Raw genomic sequence first — 27,025 nt, 5'->3', positions numbered from 1 at the left:
TGATAGAGGTGTATAAGTGGAAGTCAGGGCTAAACAAAGGGGACATTACAAAGGTACTCAAACTATCCAACCAGGAGCGAACTCGTAACAATGGTTTTAAATTAGACAAATTTAGATTTAGGCGTGAAATAGGTAAACACTGGTTTGGAAACAGAGTAGTGGATGAATGGAACAAGTTACCAAATATCATCATTAACTCGAATACGCTGAATAGCTTCAAACATAGGTTGGATGCTTATATGAGCAATAGGGGTTGGGTGTAAACGGGACTGCCCAGTATGAGCCAATAGGCCCGCTGCAGTTTCCTCCATTCTTATGTTGTGATGGCATTGCACGTACTGTACGTTAGGTTAGGTTTTTTCCGTGCCTTTTTCTGACTTTTTTCTTGGATTCAATGGTGTGTTGTACTTCATCATAAATCAACGTAATATTCCCTCTTTTTTTATTTAGTTATTTCTATGTTAATATTTTCCTCTACATAACAACAACGTCATAACTAACTTTACTTACAAAATACAACAACAATTCAATACGTGGGTTACACAGAGGGCTTCTAAAGCAACAGTCAAGTACCATAACAGCCATATTAGTGTTCGAACGTCTTGTCGCTGTCTAACGTTGAAGTTATTTTCTTAATTATTTTATAATATTTATTCATAAATATTAATCATTAATATTTTGTAATAAATGCGTGTTTTTGTTGCACTTATATTATTTTATCACGAATAAACAATTGATATTTAGAAAAGAATTAGTGAGTCACTGAAGACGAAGTCAAGGCTCTGTCTTACATTCGAACGGGCTTCCCGCCAAAAGTGGCCTTTAAATAGCGCGGCTGACTGGTAGAGGTCAGCAGTAGTTCAGCAACATCACTTCTGACCAACCGGTGTTCATTACAGCGAACGGCTTTATTAGTTAAAGTGTGTTTTGTGATTTGAGGTTGTGTGAGACATTAGTTGTAGTTTTTCTGAGAAATATATTTTTGAATTTATATTTAGTTAAAACGAAATTCTTATTTAGTCTTAACTAATAACAAGGTAACTCATTTTGTGGATTGTAAGTTGTCTTTTTTTTACATTATTACTCGTGCTTAGAGTTGTAACAATGTAGTAGAATATATGAACGAAAATCTTGTAATTGGATAAATACGCGGCATATTCCTTCTCAGATGGCAAGTTTTGTATCTACACTCCTGCTCCTTTTGGCGGCTTCCCAGGTACCACTTCTGTAGTTAAGTAGTTTTATTCGTAATGACCAAAATCTCAAAAATGTTATACACGTTTACGTTCACTATAACCTCATTTTTTATACATAATAACCAAAACCGCATATTTGAAACCATCCTACCTTTTACAGGTTAATTGTCAATACTACGATACCCACCGACCTGTGACCATCACCCCAGTTACTGTAACATTGATTGTAACGGTATGTAGTCTTGTAGTATCGCTCCAGTTATTGACTTCCTGTAATTTACCACGGTAACATTAGTTTTCTCGTATGGTGGTTAACGGTGTTCAAAGCATATGTGATAATCCTTAAAATTTAAACAAATTCAGTTCTTTAACTATATGGTTATTGACTTTTAACAAACCCATTTAACTATTCAAGCGTGCAAGGTAGTTTCTGACGTTTAATTGACCACTAAAGCAAGCTGTTCAACACATTTGCTGTCCCATAAAACCCTTCATTTGTCAAACACATAAGTTAACCATAACGTACTGACAGGATACAATCACCCACACTCTGAGAGAGACGACCACCTCCGACGTCTGGATCACCGACCAGACCACTGTGACGGAGACCCTCACAGCCACCACCACTGACTGGAGCTTCGTGCCCTCCCACCCATCCACCAAGACCTCCGTTATAAAGATCACGACAACTCCCGTGAGTATCTTCTTTTCTAAGAGACCCTTTGTACCTGGACTCGTGCTCACTCAAAGACCCCTTGGACTCGTGCTTACTAGGAGATTTTTTATGTACTTTTACTTCACGCTTGGCAAAACCCGCTGATTTTATATAGTTTATACCGACTTTAATCTACGTCGGTAACTTTGAATACTGAAGTCAATATAGGTTGCTTAGTCTTTGCATTCTCGGAAAAATTCTTAACACGTTGTGGTCACTTCTCTAACAGGTTTCTTTAGTGACTGCTACCAGCATCGTCTACCCCCAACGTACCATGGTCTCTGAATTCACGTCTTTCTTCACCACAACGAATGTTGTTGAGTTGTGGCAAAGCATCACCCACGTGTCTGTAATGCACCAGGTAAATGGTTAAAAACTCGTAAATTCTTGAGTTAACTTCCTATACAAAACAAACTTTCTTTTGGAGTTTGTTCAAGACATCTTGGGAGTACAATTGCTTCAACTTCTAATTCTTCTATTGCTCGATTCTTTATAGCTAGCTCTAATTGGTTTAATAGAATCTACGTAAACTTCTTCACCATTCAACTATGAACTCCATATTGATTAACTTGCCTGGTATGTCTTAATAGCTCTATTTTCAGTTAAATAGCAGCCCTGAATAACTTAAATAGCACACCTCAATAACTTCTTATAGCGTTTAAATTATAAAACGAGGACAATAATATAATAGCTATGGGATAGAGTTGATCAGATTTTTTACCTGCAGAAACTTGCCTCCCACTTCCGCAGGTGCACACAGTACCCGTGGTCAGTACTCAAGAGCTGGTGCAGGAAATCGTCTCTTCTCTCACAGAGTTCGTCACCGTTACCATCACCTCCGCCACCCGATATGGAAATAATTAATGTAACCTTGTAATGAAGAAAAATTGTTAAATGAAAATTACCTGCATCACTGGATTTTAATTAAGATGACCTAAAAGGTTAAATTCTGTATGCCATAATATAATCTTAAATAAACTGTTACCAGTTTAAGTTGACCTACAATAATAGTTTAAATTGGCAGAAAATTAGAAGGAAAAATTCTGATGGTTTTTCCTCTACACCAGCAGACTTATAGGAAACGGAGCCCTTCCAATTTGTAGTATCGAGACCTGATCCTGTATGTTGCTTCCAAACGTTCAATCTAATCTCCATACTATGAATGGATATTAAATTATTTAAAGCGTTAACCTTGACACAAACTATCTAGATATTAACGATGATGCCAAAAATTTAAACGTATTTAATATTAATGCCTTGGTTTCTCGTATCCTAACTACCTGTTGAGGTTAGAACTAATTTCACTTTCTTAGTGCTCAAAATTAAGTTTCCAAAACATAAATAAAAATATGGTAACTTGTGTGGTATTAGTTGATCGGTTTATATAAAGTTTAAGATAGTTCCTGTTGAGGCAGACGGCTAAACGTTCATTACGTGGTCGGCAGTGATCCCAGTAAATTGAGGATGGACTTGAAACTTCGTACAATAAGAAACTGATCCTTTTAAACACTACTCGCATACAATAATACTTGATAACACATACAGAAGATTCTTTGTAACACGAGTACTTGAGTGTTTGTAAACTTGTCCCCTGGTATTCTTCTGTAACTTAGGATTTCTTTTTTTTTTCCTTCGACAATTCATTGTATGTTGAACTGCGCTAAAGAAGATCTTGGCAGGAGTAACTTTCTTTTTTTTACTGGATATATTAAATTATCGAACTATTGTTTTGTTTATGAAAAAAAATTATGATTATTGTTATTTATGGGTATAATGTACTTGGGTAATGTTTATTGCTAAATATTTGCCATGGTGCTGTGTATTCAAATATTTGCTGTGTAATCATTATCTTAATTAAACACATATCCACCAAACGACACCCTTGACTTTAATAACCTAACTATTTGGAGTATTACCAGAAGGGCATATTTATTATAAGCGAATATTATAGTATTACCATAATGGTCAACTTTAGAATTACTCGAAAAAATTAATTGGTATTACCACAGTGGAATTAAGATTTGTCCATTAAAAACGGGTGAATATATCAAGAGTGAAAATTCTAATGATACCAGAGGGAGTATATTCATAGTATTACCACATGGAATATACACCAGCACGTGTGTGTGTGTGTACGGCCGTTCACTGCCTCGCAAACCCTCTTGAATAAATAATTCGACAAATCCTAAATTATTCCCGTTAATTAACTTCAACCAAATTTTAGTTGTGTAATTAAACTCCAGCAATAAGAATCTACCGCCAAGGTACACCTACTTAATAAGTTTAGTTAATTAATATATGCAGCCTCGTGAGATGGTATATATAAATAATTGAATTGTATATACATTTACTGGTATAGATATGGTGAGGCTAATTATAAAGTTTTTCATTAGCATGGAATAATATTTTTAGTTAAAAAAATAATTACTGAACACTATTCGTGATTAGAATTTGTTCCTGTTGGTTTTTAAGTTAGGTTAGGTCCCTGTTTATTACGTCTTAAGATATTATAAATAAAAGGTAATTGAGTAACTTAATGGCTCTATTACTGAACAAGATATTCAGTTAGCTTGAATATTTTATCTAACTAATTAAGTCTTGATATTTTTCTAAAGTGTATCTTGTATTTAAGTAACTAATTTTTGTATTTCATGTTATGTATTTATTTTATGTATTTATGATGACTGTTTTATCTTGTAATTTAATATATACTGAAAGAGTCTTGTAATGGCTCGGGTGCCAAGACTGGCTGCAACAAGGCCACACCTGGCGACGTTGTTCCTCGAACACTTTTGCAGCTTAGAATCCAAATTCGCCGCAAACAGAGAAGCTCGGGAAGCAGCCATCCCCCTGGTCTCCCCGCCCACCTGGTACGGTGTCCTCCGTAAACTTCCTGACCTCTCGTACGTCTATGGGAAAGGGTCGCGGAAAGGGGACGTGATTGCTGCCCGTATCATCATTGGGTATGACTGCTTGGGAGATTGGTATCCCCGCATCCCCTGAGCAACGCTCTTGTGCATTATGCAGAAGACCCGACAGCCTCACCCTTATCCACTACCTCCTAAGATGTCCCCACACACAACGCTTCCGTGACGCCTGCTGGACCACCACTCCACGACACGATGATCCTCCCCATACTGGCCAGATACTATGTAAATAACATTGATTATGTGTTAAAGGAATATCCTTCCTTCCTTAGGCTTTAGTAAGCCCCTTTATAATATTTATACTGTATATACTTGTCACACTTGCCAGATGCTTCTGGTGTCATTGTACAGGGGTACCTAGTGACAGCACTAGGATCCCGCTTCCTCTATCAAGGAATAAACAATTGAAATGGCTCGGGTGATAGGTATTTTGGTTTGGTTTTACGCGGACGGATTTTACTGACTTAAATGACTTTTCTGACTTACTGACCGACCGACTGACTTACTTTACTGACTGGCTGGCTGACTGGCCGACTGACTTACTTTACTGACTGACTGACTTTACCAACTGACTGACTGACTGGTTTATTACAGCTGAAGCAATAACTTGTACCTCGTAATACGGTGAACGGAAAGTCACAGGAAAAAAATTCACAGGACTTGTACACATTGACAACACAATATATATATGATGGCATTGCACGTAGGTTAGGTTAAGTTTTTTCCGTGCCTTTTTTTCTGATTTTCCTGGATTCCGTAATACTGTTTGATAAGCTTGTGGAGTTGTTCCTTCATGTTCCGAGTTTTAGTCAAGTGTGGAAGACAAGTTTTGACAATGGACGAGTTGACGGTCGGAATTTTTTCGTTAGATGGCAGGTCAATAGATAAAGAAAACGCTTAAGTTCACTATGGTAATGAAGTTTTTAAATAAATTTAGCCAAAAAGTGAAAAAAAATGAAGGTTAAAGTTGCTACAAAGTCACGTGACTGCGAAAAGCTCTGGGTTTGGTTGTGACGTTACTGACTAGTGTGAGCCGCCCAGCCAGCTGTGGTGTATGTGTTGTTACCAGCAGAAATACAGGACTTGTGGCTATATACAGTGTTGATATACACAGACATACCTTATTTTGGGTTAAAATAAATAACTGCTCAAGTATCATCATGTGTATTTCCTTGCTGGGCTGCCAAAATGATGCAAAAGACCGATAACTCCAACGTGAAAGTTTTCATCACTTTTCTATTTCATGTCTGGAAAATGTAAGTTTCGTCACTGGTGTCTATATTCAATATTGTGGAAGGACTAGGGACGACCATGGCCAGGGGATGGGCTTGAGATGATCAGATGACTTATGTAATTTAACGTGCTTCATAGCTGGATGGCGGAGTTCTTGATAATACTCTTTTATCATAATGACATCTACTTTTGGTAAACTTCTTTCATCTCTTTGAGGAACCCTGGAAGTAGTTGTGCAACCTTTCGGCTGATCGGCTCTGTAAATAAATATTATTAGATAATTAATTGTGCTTTACTGTGCAACACCGTAATGCTATATTAAATATATAAATATTACTAAGCACATTAACTAACTTAATTGATATTAGCTGCCCCTACTACAAATTTGAAAGTATAAACATTCCAAACAATATTGGTATTATTTTCGTTTTGGTCATCTGGGGAACCTTAAGATTCTAACTAGGGGATTAAGTTCTTTAAACAAGAAGACAAATTATCTCTACTGGATTTCTGTCGCAAAACATTTTTCGATCACAAGAAAATACAGATATGTTGGGTTAGGGTATGATGAGTTATAAGGTTAGCTTAACATACAGTACATCGGTAAGGGTGGGGTAGTAACTCAAAACTAGTGATTTCCGATAAAAATGAAGGTCTAAATCGTTCATAACACATCGCAAACCATCAGAAAAAAAACATAGTCTGTCGAAGTACAAGGATGACCAAAACTTAAAATTTACCCAATATAGCCTATCTCGAATCTAAGCATCCAAACCCTTATAGTAGTTTAAGTAAAATTTTACCCATTAATTAATATACCTGTAAATGATATATCCCATTGATTCATTAGTGAATCATCAAAACAAAAAATGGACTTTGTTGTCATGTCATCAGGCATTCTCAAAACAAAGTCCAGACAATGTCATTACTTCTAAATTTACTTGTATCTCCACTAGTACTGATATACTCTGTAAATGCACTCGAAAAAAAGAAGAGAAAGTCTACCAGGTAAGATTACATGACAGCTGAGCTGGTGTGAACATGGGAGTTGTTTATGTCCATAAGAACATAAGAATGGAGGAAACTGCAGTCCCATTAACACCCAACCCCTATAGCTCATATATCCATCCAATCTATGTTTGAAGCTGCTCTCCACGGCACATTTTTTCACTTACGAAATGTCCATGACTTAGACCATAAAAAAAACACCCTTAAGACTTACCTGAACGTGGCATTTGGGGTCTAAAGAGGCCACCTTTGTACTATTAATGTGAGTTTGATAGAGAGCGTCGTCTGCAGGGTAGGTGGTGACTGGTGACGTCATGGTAAATGGCGGCCCTGTTTTTAGAGAAATAAACTTATCTCTACTATTATAGCAGGACTTTAAACTTTTATTACAAATTATATATACCGCATCACTCTACGAACGTGACGGAGTGTATTTCTTGTGTTTACTCATAACTGTCAACTCGTCCATTAAGCAGGAGCGAAGGACGAGGACAAATTATAACGATGGTAGTTAACCTCGTTACGTGTTCCACCCCTGTTGCTACGATCCAAAGATAATAAATTGAAAGGTTATTTCAGTCAATAAATTTCTAGTAATATTCCAACGGTTAGTTAATATCACAGAAGTTATGAATATTACTTCAAGAAATATTTGTACTGAGGGATAAGCGAGGTAATGACACTTCTTTTGTTGACGAATATCGCCTGTGAAAAGGGGGGATGGGGGGGTGAGGGAGGTGAAGGGAGTGAAAGAGGGGGTATGGGGGTGAGGGAGGTGAAGGGAGTGAAAGAGGGGGTATGGAGGTTGAGGAAGGCAAAGAGGGAGGGTAGGTCGCCAGGCATGTCATTCTGTCTTCAGCTTGCTCTTGATGAGCACTTAACTGTACAGTCATTGTTAAGGTTAAGTACTTCAAGTGTTCCGTTTTAAATTTTATAATGCGAGTTAATGGGATATTTTCTTTATTATTGATAATGGCTTGTGTTTATTTAATGGGTTTGATGAATAAGTATTACTTACGTCTCGATAAACTTGATAATCATTGTCAAATTGGGATTGAATATTTTTGTAACTATGGATTACGTTGTTAATGCATCTTTCAAAGTCTACGCTATGTAATTAACTTATGTTAACATTAGGGGTATTTATTAGTATGTTCAATTTTGTTTCTAAATACTTGCATAACGTCTTGTCACTTTTCTTGCCTCGGGGAAAAAAAACCGTAAAATCATGCTGCTTAATCGTGTGCCTAAAAACTATTATTAAAATCATTTGTTTTCATCCAACATTATGTACACTAATGAAGAATTGTAATAAATCCTATATTTCTTCCCAGATGTGGACGCTCGTAGCACTAACTCTGGCTCTAGCCATCCTGGCCGTTTCTCCTGCACAGGCTGGTGATTATCGTCGAAGACCGGTTAATATCTCTCGTTCTTAACTAAAAATATATCCAAATTTTTTTTTATGAAATATTACTCCGTGTCAAATTTGATCACTTGTTGACTTAATTTCTTAGGATACGTATTGTTTGATACAAATTAAAGTTGTACTGTTTTCCACAGAATGCAAACATAATTCTGACCCAAGAACAGAGAAGAGGTCCCATTGTTAATCTTGTAGGCGATAACACCGTTTTGGGTCAGGGCAACACTGGCCAAGGTAGCAGTGGCCCCGTCTTTGGCTCTGGCGTCGGCAGTGGCCCCGTCTTTGGCTCTGGCGTCGGCAGTGGCACCGTCTTTGGCGTCGGCAGTGGCACCGTCTTTGGCGTCGGCAGTGGGCGTCGGCAGTAGGCTCTGGCGTCTGGCCCCGTCTTTGGCGTCGGCAGTGACACCGTCTTTGGCTCTGGCGTCGGCAGTGGCCCGTCTTTGGCGTCGGCAGTGACACCGTCTTTAGCTCAGGCGTCGGCAGTGGCCCCGTCTTTGGCTCTGGCGTCGGCAGTGGATCTGGCGTCGGCAGTGGATCTGGCGTCGGCAGTGGCCCCGTCTTCGGCTCTGGCGTCGGCAGTGGCCCCGTCTTCGGCTCTGGCGTCGGCAGTGGCCCCGTCTTCGGCTCTGGCGTCAGCAGTGGCCCGTCTTCGGCTCTGGCGTCGGCAGTGGCCCCGTCTTCGCTCTGGCGTCGGCAGTGGCCCCGTCTTCGGCTCTGGCGTCGGCAGTGGCCCCGTCTTCGGCTCTGGCGTCGGCAGTGGCCCCGTCTTCGGCTCTGGCGTCGGCAGTGGCCCCGTCTTCGGCTCTGGCGTCGGCAGTGGTCAGGTCAGGCGGGTGGAGTCCTTAATCACGCCCACTGTCACCCAGACAGTCACACTGGACAGGTTCGTGACCTTGACTGACCTGGCTTTCCACAGCGTAGCAGTGACTCTGACTTCCCTTAGACTACAGACCATCACGGCGGGAACGCACGCGGTAGGTAAATGTAGATCGCCGTTTTAAGTGAACCTGGAGAATGTAATTCGGTGCAGGTTGAACAACCACCAACACCGGTTGATATAACCCTAGTTTAACTAGTATTAACATTAACTAGCTTAAACTTCTAGCTGTTGATACTATATAGGTTGCTACACATTACTGTATAGGTTGTCACATATATATTATAGCATTGGTTGTTAATATAACAGTAATATAGCAGTTTATCAAAATAGGTAATCGCTAATGTTGTCGTCTACAGGTGGTACAAACACCAGTCGACGACCACGTCGCTCTCCAGACCACGGTAGTTGTCAGGCCCACGTCGGTCACCGTCAACTGCCTGAAGTCTGACTTCAGGATGGTGACTGAAGTGGTGGTAGACCACGTCACAATCACCCACACCTCTTACGTCATCAATCAGATCACCGTCACCACCCTCGTCACACAGGCGTATGTATAAACTGTCTGTTGCCCTAGTTTAACCGTAACCCGCCAGGCGTTAGGACTCTTAACTTGGTATAAAACTGAATATATTGGTTCAGGTACTGATGGTAAACTGGTTTCTTCCACAGCCTGACCTACACCTCCACACTGGTACGGTCGATCATAAACACTCAAAGGACAACCTTGACTGACCTCCGGACAGTGTATGACACCATGTTCGTGCAGGGCACCTACGGTACTCCCGCCGCCGTCTAGTGTCCTCGCGGCGTCCACTAATGCCGGCCTTTATTAACCAATCCTTTGTACACCAGAATTCATACCACCGCCGTCTAGTGCCCTCGCGGCGTCCACTATTGCCAGCCTTTATTAACTAGTCCCTTGTACACCAGCACTTCCAATCATAATCTTGCATTGTATACACTTGAGCATTATTCAATAAAACTTTTATTGCCACAATATTTTAATACCGTTATTACTCTATGACTAAGCTTTTTATCGGCTTTAATGATCTCATTATAAATAGTTTGTTGAAGGTTATAGCATAAAGTTTCTATTAACTTTACACGGTTAAAACCATTAAACTAATTACATGACGCAAAGTGTCTGCACTAGACTTGTAGATTACAAGCAACCATGAAGTTGGTTATATAACCACGTAAAGCAGATTTGGCGAAAATTAAACGCTTCCAATTCGTGCTGTAAACACTTCTAATTCATGCCCAAACATTTCTGACATTATGAAATTGTTTCCTGGTAACTCTTGCTTTAAGTTTAATGATTCTGGGAAAGAGGTCTCCTGAACAAACTTCAATCTCGATGACCTTATTTGGTACATGTAGAAAAATCTATGGTCTCAAACTTGCTTAAGCCAGTTGGTAAATATTGTCTAGGGTACTAGTATAGTAACTTGCTATAGCTTTTCCATGCTTCGCTGTAGCTCGTGCCAATGAGGGTTAAAGAACGAGGAAATCATATCGCTCTTAAATAGTAGTCAGGGCGCACTCTGAGGGTGACCAATTGCCCTTTATCAGTACGTTTCTTACCCCGGGTAAACCCCGCCATCTAGTTAGTGAGCACGGTACTAAATTGGAAAAAAGTTTCGGGAGTAACTGCCTCAAAACTCGTGACCCTATTCCTCGCCTATAATGCCTTCAGTATGAGACTCTTCATTTATTTTTAATACTTGCCTGCTTAATGTTAGAATATTTCGTTTCAATATGTACTATACCATTTGGCATGCTGGAAATCGATCGATACAGGCCATGCATTCTCGTGTAAATGATTTCCACATTCAGATACTGTAGTGTTTCCTTCACTGGTATAATGTACTATCGTGGACAAAAGTTCGCTCCTTCCCAAACGGTAGCAGTATCGACCCGCACAGTACACCCCGCATCAGATAACAATCTGGTTAAGTCAGTTCGGAGACTCCCGTGTATCAAGTTTCACTACAAGGAGCGTACTTTTGTCCACGATAGTACATACCCTGTACATAACTGACTTGTTTACATGGTATATACTGTACTTGTGGGGGCAACATTTCGTATGGTTGTTTTCGGTTATTACCAGTGGCTCCTTGTTCTGGCCCTTGACCGTCGATTCTTGAGTTAATGGAGCTGGAACATGTGAAGTTTATTGGATTTTATTAGCAAAACCGAAGTTACTTGATTTCATTCAGGAAAATATATTCTATACAGTTCCAAGTGTATATCGCCATCACTTATTCACTATAGCCATGAGAGTTAAGTGAGGATGGAGGCTATAATAGATTAGCTCTACTAAATACATCCGGTTTGCGAGTAGCAGTGATAATGCCAGGTCTATCTGGCGTCTAAAATCTGACCTTGCATTTTAGGGCCCCGCCTCCAGGCTGGAACTTACCCGTCACGTGGTATGACCATGCCACCTCATAGCTTATATGATTATATAAGCTTAAAGTACTCCCCCACATTTATATAAAGTAAGAACTAATACATCGCTCCGTCACCACTTCAGAGCTTCTAGGAGGATTTAACTGTGCTCGCAGAATAAACCCCATACATATACCTACCCATGTTACAAACATGTGTAGACACTAAACTGGAACCTGAGTTTCACTAATTACTGGGGTCCTAGACTTGAGTGTCTTATGGGATAGTATATTATGTACAACGGCAAACTTGGAAGATACTGACTAGTAACAAAATAAAAATATCACTGCCAGAGGTAATACAATAGTGGGAATAGAAAAATTGGTATGGCAACTCCCTGCGCCAAATAAAATGGCAAGTGATTTAAGTTAGTAAACTGACTTTCAAATAAGAAATTACTTAACTTCTTGGACAATATTGAGTTTACTAAAGCCCCGTCCACACGATCGAGCAATGCCCGGCGGGCTTTGCCCGTTTACTGGGCAAATCCTGTGTGTTGTACACACGGGGGTGGTTGGCGGCAGTCATAGTCTGGCGCCGGTAGGTGGTCGGCAGTGGCGGGTGTGGTGCGATCACCATGGTGTTGTCATGGTCACGTTGACTGCTGATCTATTTAACTAATGATTCTTATTAAACTCCACGCCCGCAAAACATGAGTGAGTTAGCGACCCCTAGAAGGAGCGTGTTTACCCTCGTGATCCCTCCCAGTAAGCCCCGTCTTTGTGAAGACCTTTATCAATACGTTGTTTTTTCCACTTTCTCCTGGGAAGCTCAATCTTGAATTAGTCTGTGTAAATCAACTCCAGTAATTCGCCAGACCTTTGTCAACTGAGGGTCATCTTTGAATGAGTAACAGTTAGTTTGTTTGTAATTATTGTCATTGCGTGAGTAGCGATCACTGGCAACTCAGGGGTATATATACTACTGGTAAGGGAGAGATGCAAGGTTACCCCAGTGACAACCTTGGCAGCCAAACCACACACAACATTAGATCATAAAAAGATAGGATGTTCTTGGCAGAAACACAAGTACCTGCCCTAGACTCCTCACCATTGGCTAGGACATAACACACGAAAATGAAAGGCAAAATTGCAACAGTTGCTAAACATACAAACACCTGACATAAATATAACACCTAAGACGAAATTTAGCTTAAACACAAACATGAGATAACAGAAGCATTTGGGTTGAGCCCCAAGACCTAGCATTCTACTACTATTTTCCAATTTCCTCGCTTTCCTTCTGCACTATCCACCAACCCCAAGTCCCTCCAAATTCCACCATTATTCTTCAAGTCCAGTTCCCGCACCACCAATCTATGCATCTGCATCAAGATTTCTTCACACTTTACTTCATCCATCGATCGATCGACAGCGTCCCCTAACGTCTGCTCTCCCGTTTGTCTCCAGGTATGTTCTGTGTTCCCTAGCCATTCAGTTTGATTTAGTCAATTGTAGGGAATATCAGTGTTCACCAGTGTTCATGATTTAACAGTTGAATTGTCATTCACCCAGTGTAGAAGTAATATAACGTAAATACGTCTGTCGTCTAGACAAGAGAGTTTGTTTGTGTTGTCATGTTTCCCCGTCCCCTGACGTCTGCTCTCCCGTTTGTCTCCAGATCCTGGTGATTCTTGAATCGCTCTACCATCCAACAACCGCCTCGGATGTATTAGATGTCCAGCCGGGATCATATATGAGAAGATGGCACAGATGCGGCTTGATTAATGTGCCCCACGGCTTCGTTGGGCCAGACCCCAGACCCGCCATGTGTCTGGCTACCCCACAATAACAACAGGTGGAGCCCCAGTGCTCTACCCTGGGTTACTCCTTGGAAGTGTATGTCCACAGAGAGGGTTGTAACATGTATGTTAGGGATAATTAGATGGAAATAATTATCCTATGTTGGGTAGTGGACCCTGTATATGCTAGTTTAATTATTAACGAATATGCTGAGTAAGATAATCTACAATGAGTGCCATGTAATGTAACACCAGTAACGTTGTGAGTAAGAGTAATGAAGGAATTGAGTTTGCACTAAGCCCAGGAGTTGAGCCTGGTAATTATATGATTAATACAATATCTTTCCCCATTGATTGCATATAAATAAACTTGTTTTTAGAGTACTTTAGGTGTATTCCTTTCTCCCACAGTATTTTACCTTTATTTCCATCCAAGTGACTTGATGCCAGCATTATCATGCTCACGTGCCTAGACCCTCGACCATGTTACCAAAAGAATGTCCATGCTACCAAAGAATAGGTGACGGAACTGAGTAAGAGTAAGACTTGAGAGAAGTAAGTAAGATGAGGGTGGTGTAGAAACAGAGGGAACCCGCCCACTCACATTGGTGGCAAGGCCTAAACACGCCCCCTCACACTCCTCACTGTCTCGCAGGAATAATCGCCGGACAGTTAAAGCGAAGAGCATAACGTTGTGTACTGTAATAATTGCTGCTATGTGCAAAAAGAAGAACCAAATGCAGAAAAGGGAATGGTGCAAAGAGTGGTTAGGTCGAAGAAAAGTGTTGTGAAGTCATGCCACGGTTTTACGTGAACTGCAAGATGGACATGAGCAAGACTTCACCAATTACATGAGAATGGACCCAACACCTTTGACAAACTTCGAGCGAAAGTGGAACCATATATAAAAAATAACAGGATACCAGTATGAAGGAGAATATATCTGCAGAGGCTCGTCTAGAGTCAATGCTCATATATCTTTCAACTGGGTGCACCTACAGTACACGTCACTTCAGTATAGAACGAGGATATCAAAACAAAGTTTGTCTCGCATAATACCTGCAACTTGTCAAGCCATGTATGAAGTACTCAGGAAGATTACTTGCAGGTGAGATTTGTAATACATAAAAAGTCATTGAATAATGTTAGAATTATGATATGCATAGACAGGAAGCTATGGGACTAGAGTGAGGAGAGCGGCAGGAACGAAGAACACACACGAATGTCATTACATGATACATAAACTAGGGTTGCCATACGTCCGTATTTTCCCGGACATGTCCTCCATTTAGGTCTCGAAATCTTCATCCGGAAGTAATTTTTTAAATTCTTCAAAAGTCCGGAATTTCGGCTTCCACCATTTTCTCCGCGGAAAAAAAAAACATGTAACTGTAATGACGAGAGAGAGCGACAGAGTGTGGGGAGGTGGAAACCGTAGAGATCTCGTTCAGTTTTCGTCAGCTGTTAAGTCACGTGTACGCCTGTACGGTGTTGTCAACTTAGCTGTCAAATATTTGATTGATAAGGGGGTAGAAGTTGATGATGTAATGTGTTTTGACCAAGTTAGTAACCTGAAGCAGTTTGTGGAAAATTACAAGTGATGAAGAATTTAGTAATCTGCCAACACATAAAAAGTGGACCAGATACTTTGAAAAATCAAAGAACTTTGAATGCCACTCAGAATTGCTAAGAATTGCACAATTCTTCTTTGCTATATCATCTCACAATGCAAATACAGAAAGAGTTTTTTCACGGATGCAAAGTTAATGGACAAAGGAAAGGAACAAATTGAGTGTTGAAACAATGAAAGGCATTCTGACCGTACAGTACAACTTCCGAGAAACACCTTGCAGTCACACATCAAGTCATACACACATAGTGGGGGAAGAAGACTGCAGCTAAAGAAGATATTCAGCCTTAAGCAAAGGTAATTTTTTATTTTTAAGATTTCTATACCATGTATGTTGTATATTAGCCTACATTAAAAACACAATGCAATACAGTACACAGATACTGGTGTGTATATATATATATATATATATATATATATATATATATATATTAATGCTATGCAAATATGCAAAATTATACGCAAACATAGAGCCAAAGTGTGTGCCGGGGGGGGGATGTCTTCGGGAACGTCCTCTTTTTTGAATGTTCAGATATGGCAACCCTAACATAAACAATCTCCCGTTTATTGTCACGCCAATAATGTACACTGCATAACCTTATTTGGTTATACATCTGGACCGAGAGGGGACCATATACGTATCACATTTGCAGTCGTCACTCCATATCCGGCAGCAAACCACCAGGCAGGCGGACCATGATTTCGCTCAACTACGGGCACGGGCACTCCGCTGGTTTGCCCGCCAATTTTGCCTGATAATGGGCATTTAGCGCGTGCCCGCCGGGCACTGCTCGATCGTGTGGACGGGCCTTAATAGTTAAATTAGGAACTTGAGCCAATGGAATCAATCTGAAGATTTAAATTTAATGCAAAATGCTGATGAGAAGGGAAGGTCTTCCGTGAACTACAGATTATTTCACAGTAATCCGGAGCCTTATAATAACCTTTCACAACCAACGGCTTACCACCATCTTGGCAGCCTTAAAATGACGTTAGTTTCATCAGGAAAGAAAAAATGCTGCACTGTATGTAGATGCGCATGAAACGGATTTTTCCTAGAAATCGGTGTATAATTACATTGTATTAGGGCTGTGCCTACGTTAGTTTGTTTGACTGCGAGTTCACATATTCCTTCTGTAGCAGGTATAAATGCGAATACATTTGCTGGACATACGTGTAAATGTAAATATGACGCTTTACACCGTGATAGTACCATAGGATCATCCAATGCTAACAGTAATCTTCATTAATTAGCAAAATTTCCTTTGGTCTATCCAGAGTAAACCGTGCCATTAAAATACAAAATGAAGGGTTCCAAATGCTATGCATTAAATTTGCGTTGCCCTAGTATAGGTATGTGGATCAGAACTCATTTAGTAAGTGTTATTGATAAAAAAAATTGTACAGTCTCCGTCCTCATTTAACGCTCTTAGCTATAGTAAATAAGTTATGGTGATATACACTTTGAACTGTATATAATATATTTTCCTAAATAAAAGAAGAAAAGGGCAACTCACCAAGAATCAATGGTTAAGGGCCAGAACACAAGGTGGCAGCTTAATGGGATCAACCTTAAATTACAAGAACCAAGTATATAACTTTCCCAAGAACAAGTCATAAGAGTTTTATAAAAAAAGAAAAACCGTGACTTGCTATACTCCTCCAAAGTGCATTGATATACCCCGTAGTGAGACATTACATGTTGAGTGATATTCATTTTCTCATCCAAGATGATGTGTAATAGCCTTTTCAGTATGCTACACAAATAAAAAATTATCGATTCTATGGTTGTGAAAAACTGCAATAATACCATTCTCCCTATTTTGGGCCAAGTATATGAAAGAACACACAGAACGGTCTGTGATTTTTTTTTTACGGGGATTAGCCCACCCGGGCACAGGTAATGACCCACATCAGGGCCTTGGGGGGGGGCCGAAAATTAGGGGCAAACTCTCTAATAATACATTATTTCTGGCGTAAATCATGATTCAACACCCTTCTAAATAAGCTAATTCACTGGGGCTGTCTTCCCAACAGGCTAACTGCTATGGAACTATTTCTCGACGACAATATATTATTTTTTTTTTTTACTTACAACAGAGTGGACAGGTGTCAGCGGCGAGGCAAGTCCCTCCTAAGTGACGTGGCCTGCCTTGTCGGCCTCTCACAACAGCTCGTGTGAAATGAATCCCTAGTTTCGAATTCAAGCAAGATGCAAAACAAAACAGGGTAATTCCTTCACAATGACAGTTAGACATTTAATAAGTTACGGAGAATGAAGGTCTTTCCTGGACTCAAACGGCGTGACTGGACTCTGGAGGGGAACGAGGTTGGACTCTAAAGGAGTGTCTAGTCCTCTGGTCGTTTAACTGCATGAAAAAGTTTTCCTCACTAAATCTAATCTCAAAATTAAAATAATAGAACGAGAAACCGAAGTTGAACTCTGAAGTTATCTCCGTCAGGCACAGCACGAGCACCTTGTCAACCGTGTCATCTTAGGGATGCACATACAGTACACTATAACATTATGTATTAGGATGTGAAAAAATCCAACCATACAGGAACAGTGAGATCACTTCTTTAAAGAAACAAGTTTGTTGGTTGATTAATAATGGAAAAATTAAAGTAATTCTTGCAATGTATAAAAAAAATGTTCCCCAAGGATATGTCATTTAATTTTGTGTAGGATTACATTATCTGATGTAAAAATAATTATTGTATTAACATTTATAACTTTTTGTAAGCCCCAGAAGGGGATGTCAAAGGTGAGGGTGGGAGTAGTATACTACCCAGTCCTTTTGATGTAGTAGTTTTATTGTTAATAAATTATTTAAATTTTAATTTCAATCATTCGTGACTTGTACTATATATCATCTAAAGTCTTTATAAATATATTTCCTCTTAGATCATACAGTAAATATAAATAACTATAAGAGATTTGCGTCTAAGATGGGGTGAGATACAGGACTATTATGGCACCAAGTTGATATACGGAAATTGAATTATGTCAGTGGTACCTTTGCTTGGTTGTTAGGTTTGAGTTGGTCGTTACATCAGAGGTATAAAATATACGGTTTAATACTTTTACTCTTATAGTCATTTTATATAAAAATATGTGAATCATTCTTTACTGAAATAAATGTAACTTGGTTAGGCTATGGAGAATAAAATTGACTTATGATTGGTTAAGGGTGTTTGGAGACGTGAGGGAGAGAGGGAGGGAGAAGAGGTGGGGGGGTAAGGGGGTTATGGGGGTTGGGTGGGGGGGGTAGAGGGATGTGTGGGTATAAAAGGCGGGGGCACCGGGTCAACGACGTCAGTGTGCTCGTCACCGTTATTACTTCAACCCCACTTAACTATAAAATATTCGTTGTAAAGGTATTGTGGTTTTTATTGTAGTTTTGGTTGGTTCATGTTTCTCGTCATACTATACTAGTAGGAAATGTTTCTGATATATTATTGGGCTAATATTAAAAAAAAGTATTAATTACTTTTCTGTGAATATTAACGTAAATAAACTTTACTACTCAAATGTATATAACTATTAAACAAAGTGGGGTAACTCGCTTACGACGCAGAATATCTTAACCAGCTCTTTAAAAGTAAATACCAAGGTTTTTGTTTTAATCCTTGACTAGATCGAGTTAAGTTCTCTATACTTTCACTTTAACTTAATTAGTTTTGAATATTCTGAAAATGTAGTAAGAATTTTGCAGTGTCATTCATTTAAATTAAACCATTTAACCACTAGGTTATTATAAATTAACTAATATTATCTTTTAAAAACCCAGATTTTCAACTGCTTTATACCTTAACTTCAGATGTCTTGGACAACGGTGTGCCTGGCTGTGGCCTTACTAACAACCCAGACCTTGGCTGGAGATAGAATCGTAAGTTAACACGTTAACCTGATCTACGTATTTTAAATATCCCTATGAATTGCATATTAGACCAGATATAAAAAAAAAACTCTGGTATGCTGTAACTTCTTAATTAACTAAGTTATCCGATAATTAAAGAAATATTATCGGTTTGGTAACCTATTTAAAGTTTTGTATTATCTTCGTGAGTACATTTTAATTGCTCTCTTCTCCACAGCAGAGACAAAGAGGTGGAGTTACCGGCACCACTACAGGCGGCAGAGCTACTGTTGTCCCTACAACCACCTCTGGAACCCAGGGCTCTACCGGAGGACAGGGTTCCACTTTCGGTACTGGTCAGGGATCTACTGGAGGACAGGGTTCCATTTTCGGCACTGGTCAGGGATCTACCGGAGGACAGGGTTCCTCTTTCGGCACTGATCAGGGCACTACCGGAGGACAGGGTTCCACATTTGGCACTGGTCGGGGATCTACCGGAGGACAGGGTTCCACTTTTGGCACTGGTCAGGGATCTACCGGAGGACAGGGTTCCTCTTTCGGCATTGATCAGGGCACTACCGGAGGACAGGGTTCCACTTTTGGCACTGGTCGGGGATCTACCGGAGGACAGGGTTCCACTTTTGGCACTGGTCGGGGATCTACCGGAGGACAAGGTTCCACTTTTGGCACTGGTCGGGGATCTACCGGAGGACAAGGTTCCACTTTTGGCACTGGTCAGGGATCTACCGGAGGACAAGGTTCCACCTTCGGCGCTGGTCAGGGATCTACCGGAGGACAGGGTAGCACCTTTGGCACTGGTCAGGGCCCTACTGGAGGACAGGGAAGCACCATTGGCTTAAGTGGGGTCTTTGCCGGCAGCGTGTTTGGCTCAGGACTCGGCAGTGGTCAGGTCAGGAAAGTGGAGGTTTTGATCACGCCCACTGTCACCCAGACAATCACTGTGGATAGGTTCGTGACCTTGACTGACTTGGCTTTTCACAGTGTGGCTGTGACCCTGACTGAACTCCGAGTAGAGACCGTCACAGTTACTAACTTTGATGTAAGTAAAGTGAACCTCTTCATAACTAAGTAATATAGCATAGGTTTAGCATTAATGTTATATGTTTACAATATAGGTGGACACTAATGTTGTCGTCTACAGGTGGTACAAACTCCCGTCGACGACCGCGTCGCCCTCCAGACCACGGTAGTTGTCAGGCCCACGTCGGTCACCGTCACCTGCGAAAAGTCCGATTTCAGGGTGGTGACTGAGGTGGCGGTAGACCACGTCACCATCACCCACACCTCCTACGTCATCCGTCAGACCACCGTCACCACCCTCGTCACGCAGGCGTAAGTAGACTAAACCTCCAAATTATCTGTGCAATAGGAGTAAATTAAACCCGGGGGGTGCAGGTGTTCCATTACTTCTAAGCAAGAGTTATAGCGACTTGTTGGTTTATTTTCTTAAGTACAGTAACTTCCCCACTGTAAGAAAATTTAAGAGGGGTCAAAATAAGTCACGGATTTTAAATTAACTTGTGCAGAAATCTAAACCTGTTAGGTTCGAAGAGTACTTTTTATACTTATTAAAACACTAATGAAAACTCTTTTAAGCCGTGAGCTAGTTTAACTTCTACTTCCCTTGAATGTTTAGTATAGTTTGTGTGAAACTAATAGTTTTGTTTAGTATTCTCGACTAATTTGGCTTCTACCTCATAATCTCTGAAAACTCTGTTTACTTATAAACATAATTGAGTTCATGGCCGGTATACACAACTTTTAAGTGCTAATAAACCGTTGTTAAGATTGACTTTTTCCTGTTAAGCATGAAACTTTTTAAGAGCCTTAATAGTTCTGTTAAGTTAAAAGACCCCTAGAGCACTTTAAGTCCCGTAATAGTCTTCTGTTAGTTGATACCATGGCGAACCAATCGGCGGCGGCAACGCACTAATCGGGAAACGAGAGATATATTTAATGTATATATTGTGTGTATTCCGTCTTTATAGCAGGGATCTTATTTCTTGACTTGGACAGCACTAAGAACCAGCGTGTCTCGCCACACCCCGTTTGGTTAATTTTTTGTTATCCTCCATATTTTTTCTGTTTTTCCCCCCACATGGAAAAATATATATTTTTAGCTAGTTTCCTTGCCGTTTTAGTTGATTCTGACTTTTTTTTTTTATCTTTGGGGGAAATCACTTTCTTTTTTAAGTTACGTGACCTGACCTAACAGGCCACGTCCTGACTTCACAAAAAAAATAAAACTTGCCCCAAACATAAATATCGGAATCGACTAAAACAGCGAAAAAATATGTTTCGTGTGGGGTAACGAGAGCGACGCTACGTGTCACCATAATTGGGACTTGGCAAAATTAATGTTATTTACAACTAATAATTCGCGAATATCGAGGTTTATTTTTTTAATGCACTGCTAAATTCAAATATTCTTTCGTTAGTTGATGAGATCTACTAAATTTTATGAAACAAAAACCGTGGAAAGGTGATGGGTGGATAACGAAAAATAACCACTTATTTTTGTCTTTATTCAGGAAAGGCTTCAAGCTGCCATTCAATTAACTTTTCTCTTCAATGGCATCCACCAATATTAATGTCTAGTCTTTGGTCCAGTTGGCATTTTCTTCTTTCATGGGGTTGTGGTTTCCTTTTCCATGATGTTCAACGTGTCCGCTTCTTCAATAACACGTTTGTTTACAAGCAGCACTGCACAGAAAAGCCACCGATCACTATCCTTGGTTAATATATCCTCCTTCAAACTGCTTTGCTTAGATTTTTTTAATGATATAAATGTAAATGATCTTCGTAATTCTATTGAGGTTATTCCTCCATAAAGCCATTTTATATGATGAACTCCTGCTATCCTTAGCGGTACTTAGCTAACAAATATTTGTGCGGTAAAAGTTTGATAGTTAAGCTTTGCATAAAACATGAATTTAATTTTACTAACAGAACTATTTTCATTAGCAGATTAGAGTACTGCTATTAAGTCATTAACAAGATAGTTGATATTATCGTCATAACTATTAAACGAGCATAGAATTTAAAATCGTTAGGTGTTTTGTCCCGTGTGTAACGTGTTGTTGACCCCGGCAGGCTGACCTACACCTCCACGCTGGTCCGCACCATCATCGACACACAGAGGACCACCTTCAAGGACTTCCACACCATCACTGACACCGTCTTCGTTCCCTCTGTCTACAACCACTATTAAATGCTGTAATCTGCTGACAATATTTATCTTAAGACATTACTGTATATTACAAATTTCATGAAATATAAGACGAAGTTACTCCATGATTGTAGTTCTTGATCTGTCCCAACACTTGTAGGGAATTTATCCCGACTTAAAATTTTGTGGAAATGGTTTTGATAATTTTTCCTCATTTGCAACGAACTGTATCCTAATTCAACCAGTAAATTATTTTTATATCTTTTGCAATTTCTTATTTTTTTTCGACCAAACAAACTTCGTTATTGATGCCAAAACTATCGTGGCGAGTAAATATGCTGGGAAACTTAAGGATTGTTCAGGCATTCAAAATATCGATAGTATTGGGGAGAAAAGACAACATTTTTTGTTAGTACATTTCTATCTTCCCTTTACTTGTACTAGCCACCAAGAAAAAATTTACCAAAAAACCTAAATAGCTTCCTCCCTGTCTGTCTAAACTTGGATGCTGTTTGTGTAATACTGAGTAGAGGATCTTGAACAAGGTGAACGCATTTTTATAATGTTCTCTCGGCTCGGTTCACATGGTACTCTACCGGCCATGGATTTAAGAAGGTAACAGACTATTTTTACCTGCTCTAATTACTAGGGTTGCACCGGTACTTATTTTCGGCTGGAACCTCAATTTTTTTATTTTTTTATTTTTTTATGAATTTCCATTTCCGGACGAAACTTTAGAAAAATGACTGACCGGAACTTTGTGATATGGTTTAGTAGAGAATGTTTACTAAACATCTCTGCCTCCTAACGTCCACCTCGGCTGCTATTCAGGGAGACAGTAATGTGTGAGCACTGAGGCAGCTGGGTGAGCAGACTAGTGTTAAACTAAGCAAGTACTGGACGCGTCGTCCTGATGGCTGCGTGACTGGAGGTCATGAAACCTACTGTACCTGTCGGACTCTTGGCTTCCCATAGATCGATTTTTTCTTTTTACATATTCTTTTTTTTCCATGTACTTAAACAAACATTTGAATGCTAAACTGATTATATATTAGGTGATATGACCGTTTGGGGAAAAAATACTATAGAAGGTGAATTTTGTCTTAAAGCATTGTTGTATTCCTATATAAAAAAAAAAAAAAAAACTTATAGCAGTAAAGGATATAAAACCGTGGCCTACTTGAACTTCATTTACCGGCTTTAGTTTTAGAAGCTAGTTTAAAAACCGAGACAGACCAATAATACCGTATTAACATTTCTGAGTCGTGAAACTTAATTTTTTTCGTTGTTTAAGCAACACTTTAAATTTAAGGTTCCGGCCAGATTTTTTATTTTATTCCGGCAAGTTCCGGTGCATCTCTACTAATTCCATGACCTGACCTGCCTTACCTTCATGTACTATCGTGCACTAAAGTCGTGTCCACTACCCAGCCACAGTGAGGTTTCGAATAGCCTTGCGTCTGAAGTTTCGAAACAGCTTGTGGAAATGCTATGGTCGGCCAACAGATGTCGCCCATTGTAGTGTGTGGTTGGGGAGAGGCAGGTTTATTTATTATCTATACCACCATAATTTCAAGCTTCCTTTTTAAATACGTTTTGCCTTAAGCCCAGTCCACAGGATCGAGCACTGTCCGACGGGCACTCGCTTAATGCCCGTTGTTCGGGCAAATCAACGGAGTGCCCGTGGTCGAGCGAAATCGCCAGATAAGGTCGTCTGCTTGGTGGTTTGACCGTTTGCTGTCGGGTATGAATGGACGACCTGCCAGACAAACGAAGTTAACCTTGGAACCCTGGCTGCCAGTTCTTCAGTCTCGCCACAAGTCACTACTGGAAAATGTCTGTTCCACCGTCCGCGACAGACCAAGGAAACCTTCATTGGTCTAGAGAAGAGACCATGGTGTTGATTGAACTCTATCGTCAGCACCCTTGTCCATGGAATGTCAAAGTGGACATGAACAGGGACAAACGTGCAGCGGCACTGACAGATTACAGAGGACGTGAATAGTAGCGGGACTACAGTTACCACAAGTGATGTGAAGAGAAAAATTGAATCCCTTCGAAATCAGCATAGACGGGAACTAAGAAGATGCAAAAATTAAAAAAAGTCTGGAACTGAGGACATTTATATTCCGACATTATGGTGCTTTGACGCACTGCATTTCCTCATTGATGGTGTCACAATTCAACAATCTGTGTCAAACATGGATACTCACACTACAGAAGATGTCTGAGGTACATTCTGATCACGAGGTACGTATGCAAGCGTTCTCCGTCTCTCTCTGTGTATAGTACGTAATATGTATGTATATATTTTTGTCACTATTAACAAAGGGCTTGTGTATATTTTTTATTTATTTATAGATATTCAACGATCCGCTACTGCTGGGACTTGATGATAATCCACCAGCCACTGTCACTGGTTCGGCCACGCCCACCGTCTCTCGTATGGCTACGCTGACTGTCTCTAGTTCGGCTGCAGAATCGAATACTCGTGAACCCTCACCCACACCGTTAACAAGTAAACGACCGATCAAAAGGGTTTCTGACAATGCTGATAATACCCTGAAAGAGGCCCTCCACCACCTGCAGTCATTATCTTCCTCCGAAAATATTATAAATGATGCAGACAGTGATTTTGGTCAGGTTGTTGCTAACGATCTTCGACATATGAGCGGTGAAAATAAAATACATGCTCAGAAACTTATTTAGGAGATCCTTTATCTGGGGAAACTAGGTAGGCTTTCCTCCTCAACGACTATTATGTAAGGGTCATTTATTGAATGAGGGTGTTGGATACGCGTACTTATTATAACTATCGATGCGTCATTAGTGGCAAACAGTGATAACTGTTGTTAAAACATACTCTAGTATTTTATTTTTATTGACGAATATGCATGTTGGTTTGGTTTACATGTCTTTATTGTTTGGAGTGGGGTCTTCAGATATTTAATTTAAGACTACATACGCTAGGGAGTATGTAATTATGTTAAATACAGTGTATAATAAGTTGTCTATAGCGTTTTGGAAGCAACCTTGTGTCCTAAACAGCTCCATCATGTATCATTTGTATGGAGGGTTATCCCCTTTTACAAAAACAGTGTTATTTTCATTAATAATCGATAAAAACCGTAAACCCTACTAAGCCTACTATATCACATAATAAGACATGTGTTACCATGGGAACCTCTCGTGACCGTCAAAATTGAATAACTATGTATACTACACCTTTCACATGCGCACCGTGTAACGTCAACAAAAGCTGTGAGTGATCTCTCTATAATTCCCAATTCTGATGAATTTAGTGAGACGACTACCTTCAGTCTGTTTAGAGAACTACAGTGGAGCCCAGTTGTAAGCACAGTGTCGCTTGTGAAATTTATAGTTGCTGGACTTAGACAATATTTTAGATAAAATATCTGGACTTTCTGCCTGGACCCTCTGGTTGGTTATTTTCGCATCTGCGCATGCGCAGTGCGAAGAGCGTGACGTTGTATGACGTGGTAGTGACGTCGTTGCCTCTCCATCTCGCCTGTGACCGAACACAAGCATTGCACAATGCCTGGGGAGAGTGGTGGGCAGAAACCTATGAAGGCTTTGGCTAAAGAAGAAAAGATTGCCCTACTGAACAACTTAGAAGACGACCTGAGGCTTTCAAGTAGTGAATCAGAAGCAGACAATCCGCGGCCAACAACAATAGAAGTGATAGACAATTTTCAAGAAGTGATTAGTAAGAAAGAAAAGAAGAGGAGGCGAGAGGAGGCGAAGAAAAGTGAAGGAAGTGACAGTGATGAGATCATGAATGATAGGAAGAAAAGGACGACACACAGAAGGAAGCAGAAAGAATTCAACTGGGAATAAAACACAGCAGGTCTTGACTGAATCCAACACCCTTCAAGAGTCAGGCCCCAGTGATTATGACAGTGACGGTAATGTTTCTATGGGAAACACTAGCCACAGTGGAAACAGCAATGCCATGGACCCTATCACCCTGCCCTCTGCCAAACAAACAAGTAAGCTGAATCTCCACTTTCCCAAGGACTCATTAAAATCTGTTGAGGATCGGTTTAATTGGATGATGAAGTACTGCAGACAGCATGGTCCCAACATTCAATTCCGACAAGGTAAGAACCGGAACTTTATCAAGTGTCAGACTCCTGAAGTCTATAAAACCCTTAGTACTGTTGGCTTTGACGGGGTTGTCCTAGTGGCCCCTCCAGCAGACGCTGATGAATGTTGCCACATCCTAGTGAAACGATTCCCCCTATACGCTGACATCGAAGATGCACGTGACTTTAATTCTAATATACTCAGTATACATCGACATTACCGGGGACACACTCCACAAGCTGCTGTTATTGTCAAGTGGAAGGGAAGAGTATGTCCAACCACTGTGAAAGCCCATCCAATCCTTCCACCACTTTATGCAGAGCCCTATCATCCTGGGCCTGCATTTTGTGTTATCTGCTCTCATTGGGGTCACACCTTCACTGCCTGCTGCCGACGTGATCGTCCTAGATGTCGCTTCTGCTCACGTAACCACAACTCCACCGCCTGTGCCCAGAAAATCAAAGACCACCTTAATAGGGGTGGTGTGGGCTATGTAGTTGAGCCCAGGTGCTGTAACTGTGGCGGCTGGCACAATGCTGACTCACGGCAGTGCCCCAGTCGCCCTTCTGTCCCAGGGGAGAGGCCTCCCCAAGGGCTGCGTCTACCACAACGCCCCCCTCAGTCAAGTGGGTCACCTGCCCCTGCCTGGCTTCACCAGGCT

The 27,025-nt window shown here is 40.4% G+C and overlaps 3 protein-coding genes across 3 annotated transcripts; all 3 read left to right on the top strand.

Annotated features, from left to right (window-relative positions):
• The first annotated feature begins 858 nt into the window (after window positions 1-858).
• Window positions 859-2,890, top strand: LOC121855548 (integumentary mucin C.1-like). Its single transcript, XM_042350540.1, has 6 exons — window positions 859-920; window positions 1,169-1,216; window positions 1,357-1,428; window positions 1,729-1,890; window positions 2,141-2,272; window positions 2,662-2,890. The coding sequence occupies exons 2-6, from the start codon at window positions 1,169-1,171 to the stop codon at window positions 2,773-2,775; spliced, it is 528 nt and encodes a 175-aa protein (XP_042206474.1). The 5' UTR covers window positions 859-920; the 3' UTR covers window positions 2,776-2,890.
• Window positions 2,891-7,934: 5,044 nt separating this feature from the next.
• Window positions 7,935-10,375, top strand: LOC121855488 (putative per-hexamer repeat protein 5). The gene is made up of 6 exons (XM_042350463.1): window positions 7,935-7,979; window positions 8,414-8,497; window positions 8,643-8,866; window positions 8,906-9,479; window positions 9,742-9,932; window positions 10,055-10,375. The coding sequence occupies exons 2-6, from the start codon at window positions 8,414-8,416 to the stop codon at window positions 10,179-10,181; spliced, it is 1,200 nt and encodes a 399-aa protein (XP_042206397.1). The 5' UTR covers window positions 7,935-7,979; the 3' UTR covers window positions 10,182-10,375.
• Window positions 10,376-18,532: 8,157 nt separating this feature from the next.
• On the top strand, window positions 18,533-22,240 carry LOC121855568 (keratin, type I cytoskeletal 9-like; the record flags this gene model as incomplete). The annotated part of the gene is given in 5 exon segments (XM_042350568.1): window positions 18,533-18,585; window positions 19,029-19,097; window positions 19,306-20,127; window positions 20,230-20,420; window positions 22,182-22,240. Coding segments are annotated over 4 exon segments (1,141 nt in total), but the record flags the coding sequence as incomplete, so codon positions are not given.
• Window positions 22,241-27,025: the final 4,785 nt, after the last annotated feature.

This window comes from Homarus americanus, unplaced genomic scaffold, assembly GCF_018991925.1.
Source record: "Homarus americanus isolate GMGI-L3 unplaced genomic scaffold, GMGI_Hamer_2.0 scaffold48406, whole genome shotgun sequence".
NCBI lineage: Eukaryota > Metazoa > Arthropoda > Malacostraca > Decapoda > Nephropidae > Homarus > Homarus americanus.
Note: the sequence above shows the minus strand (reverse complement) of the source record. Positions and strands in the feature narration are given on the sequence as shown.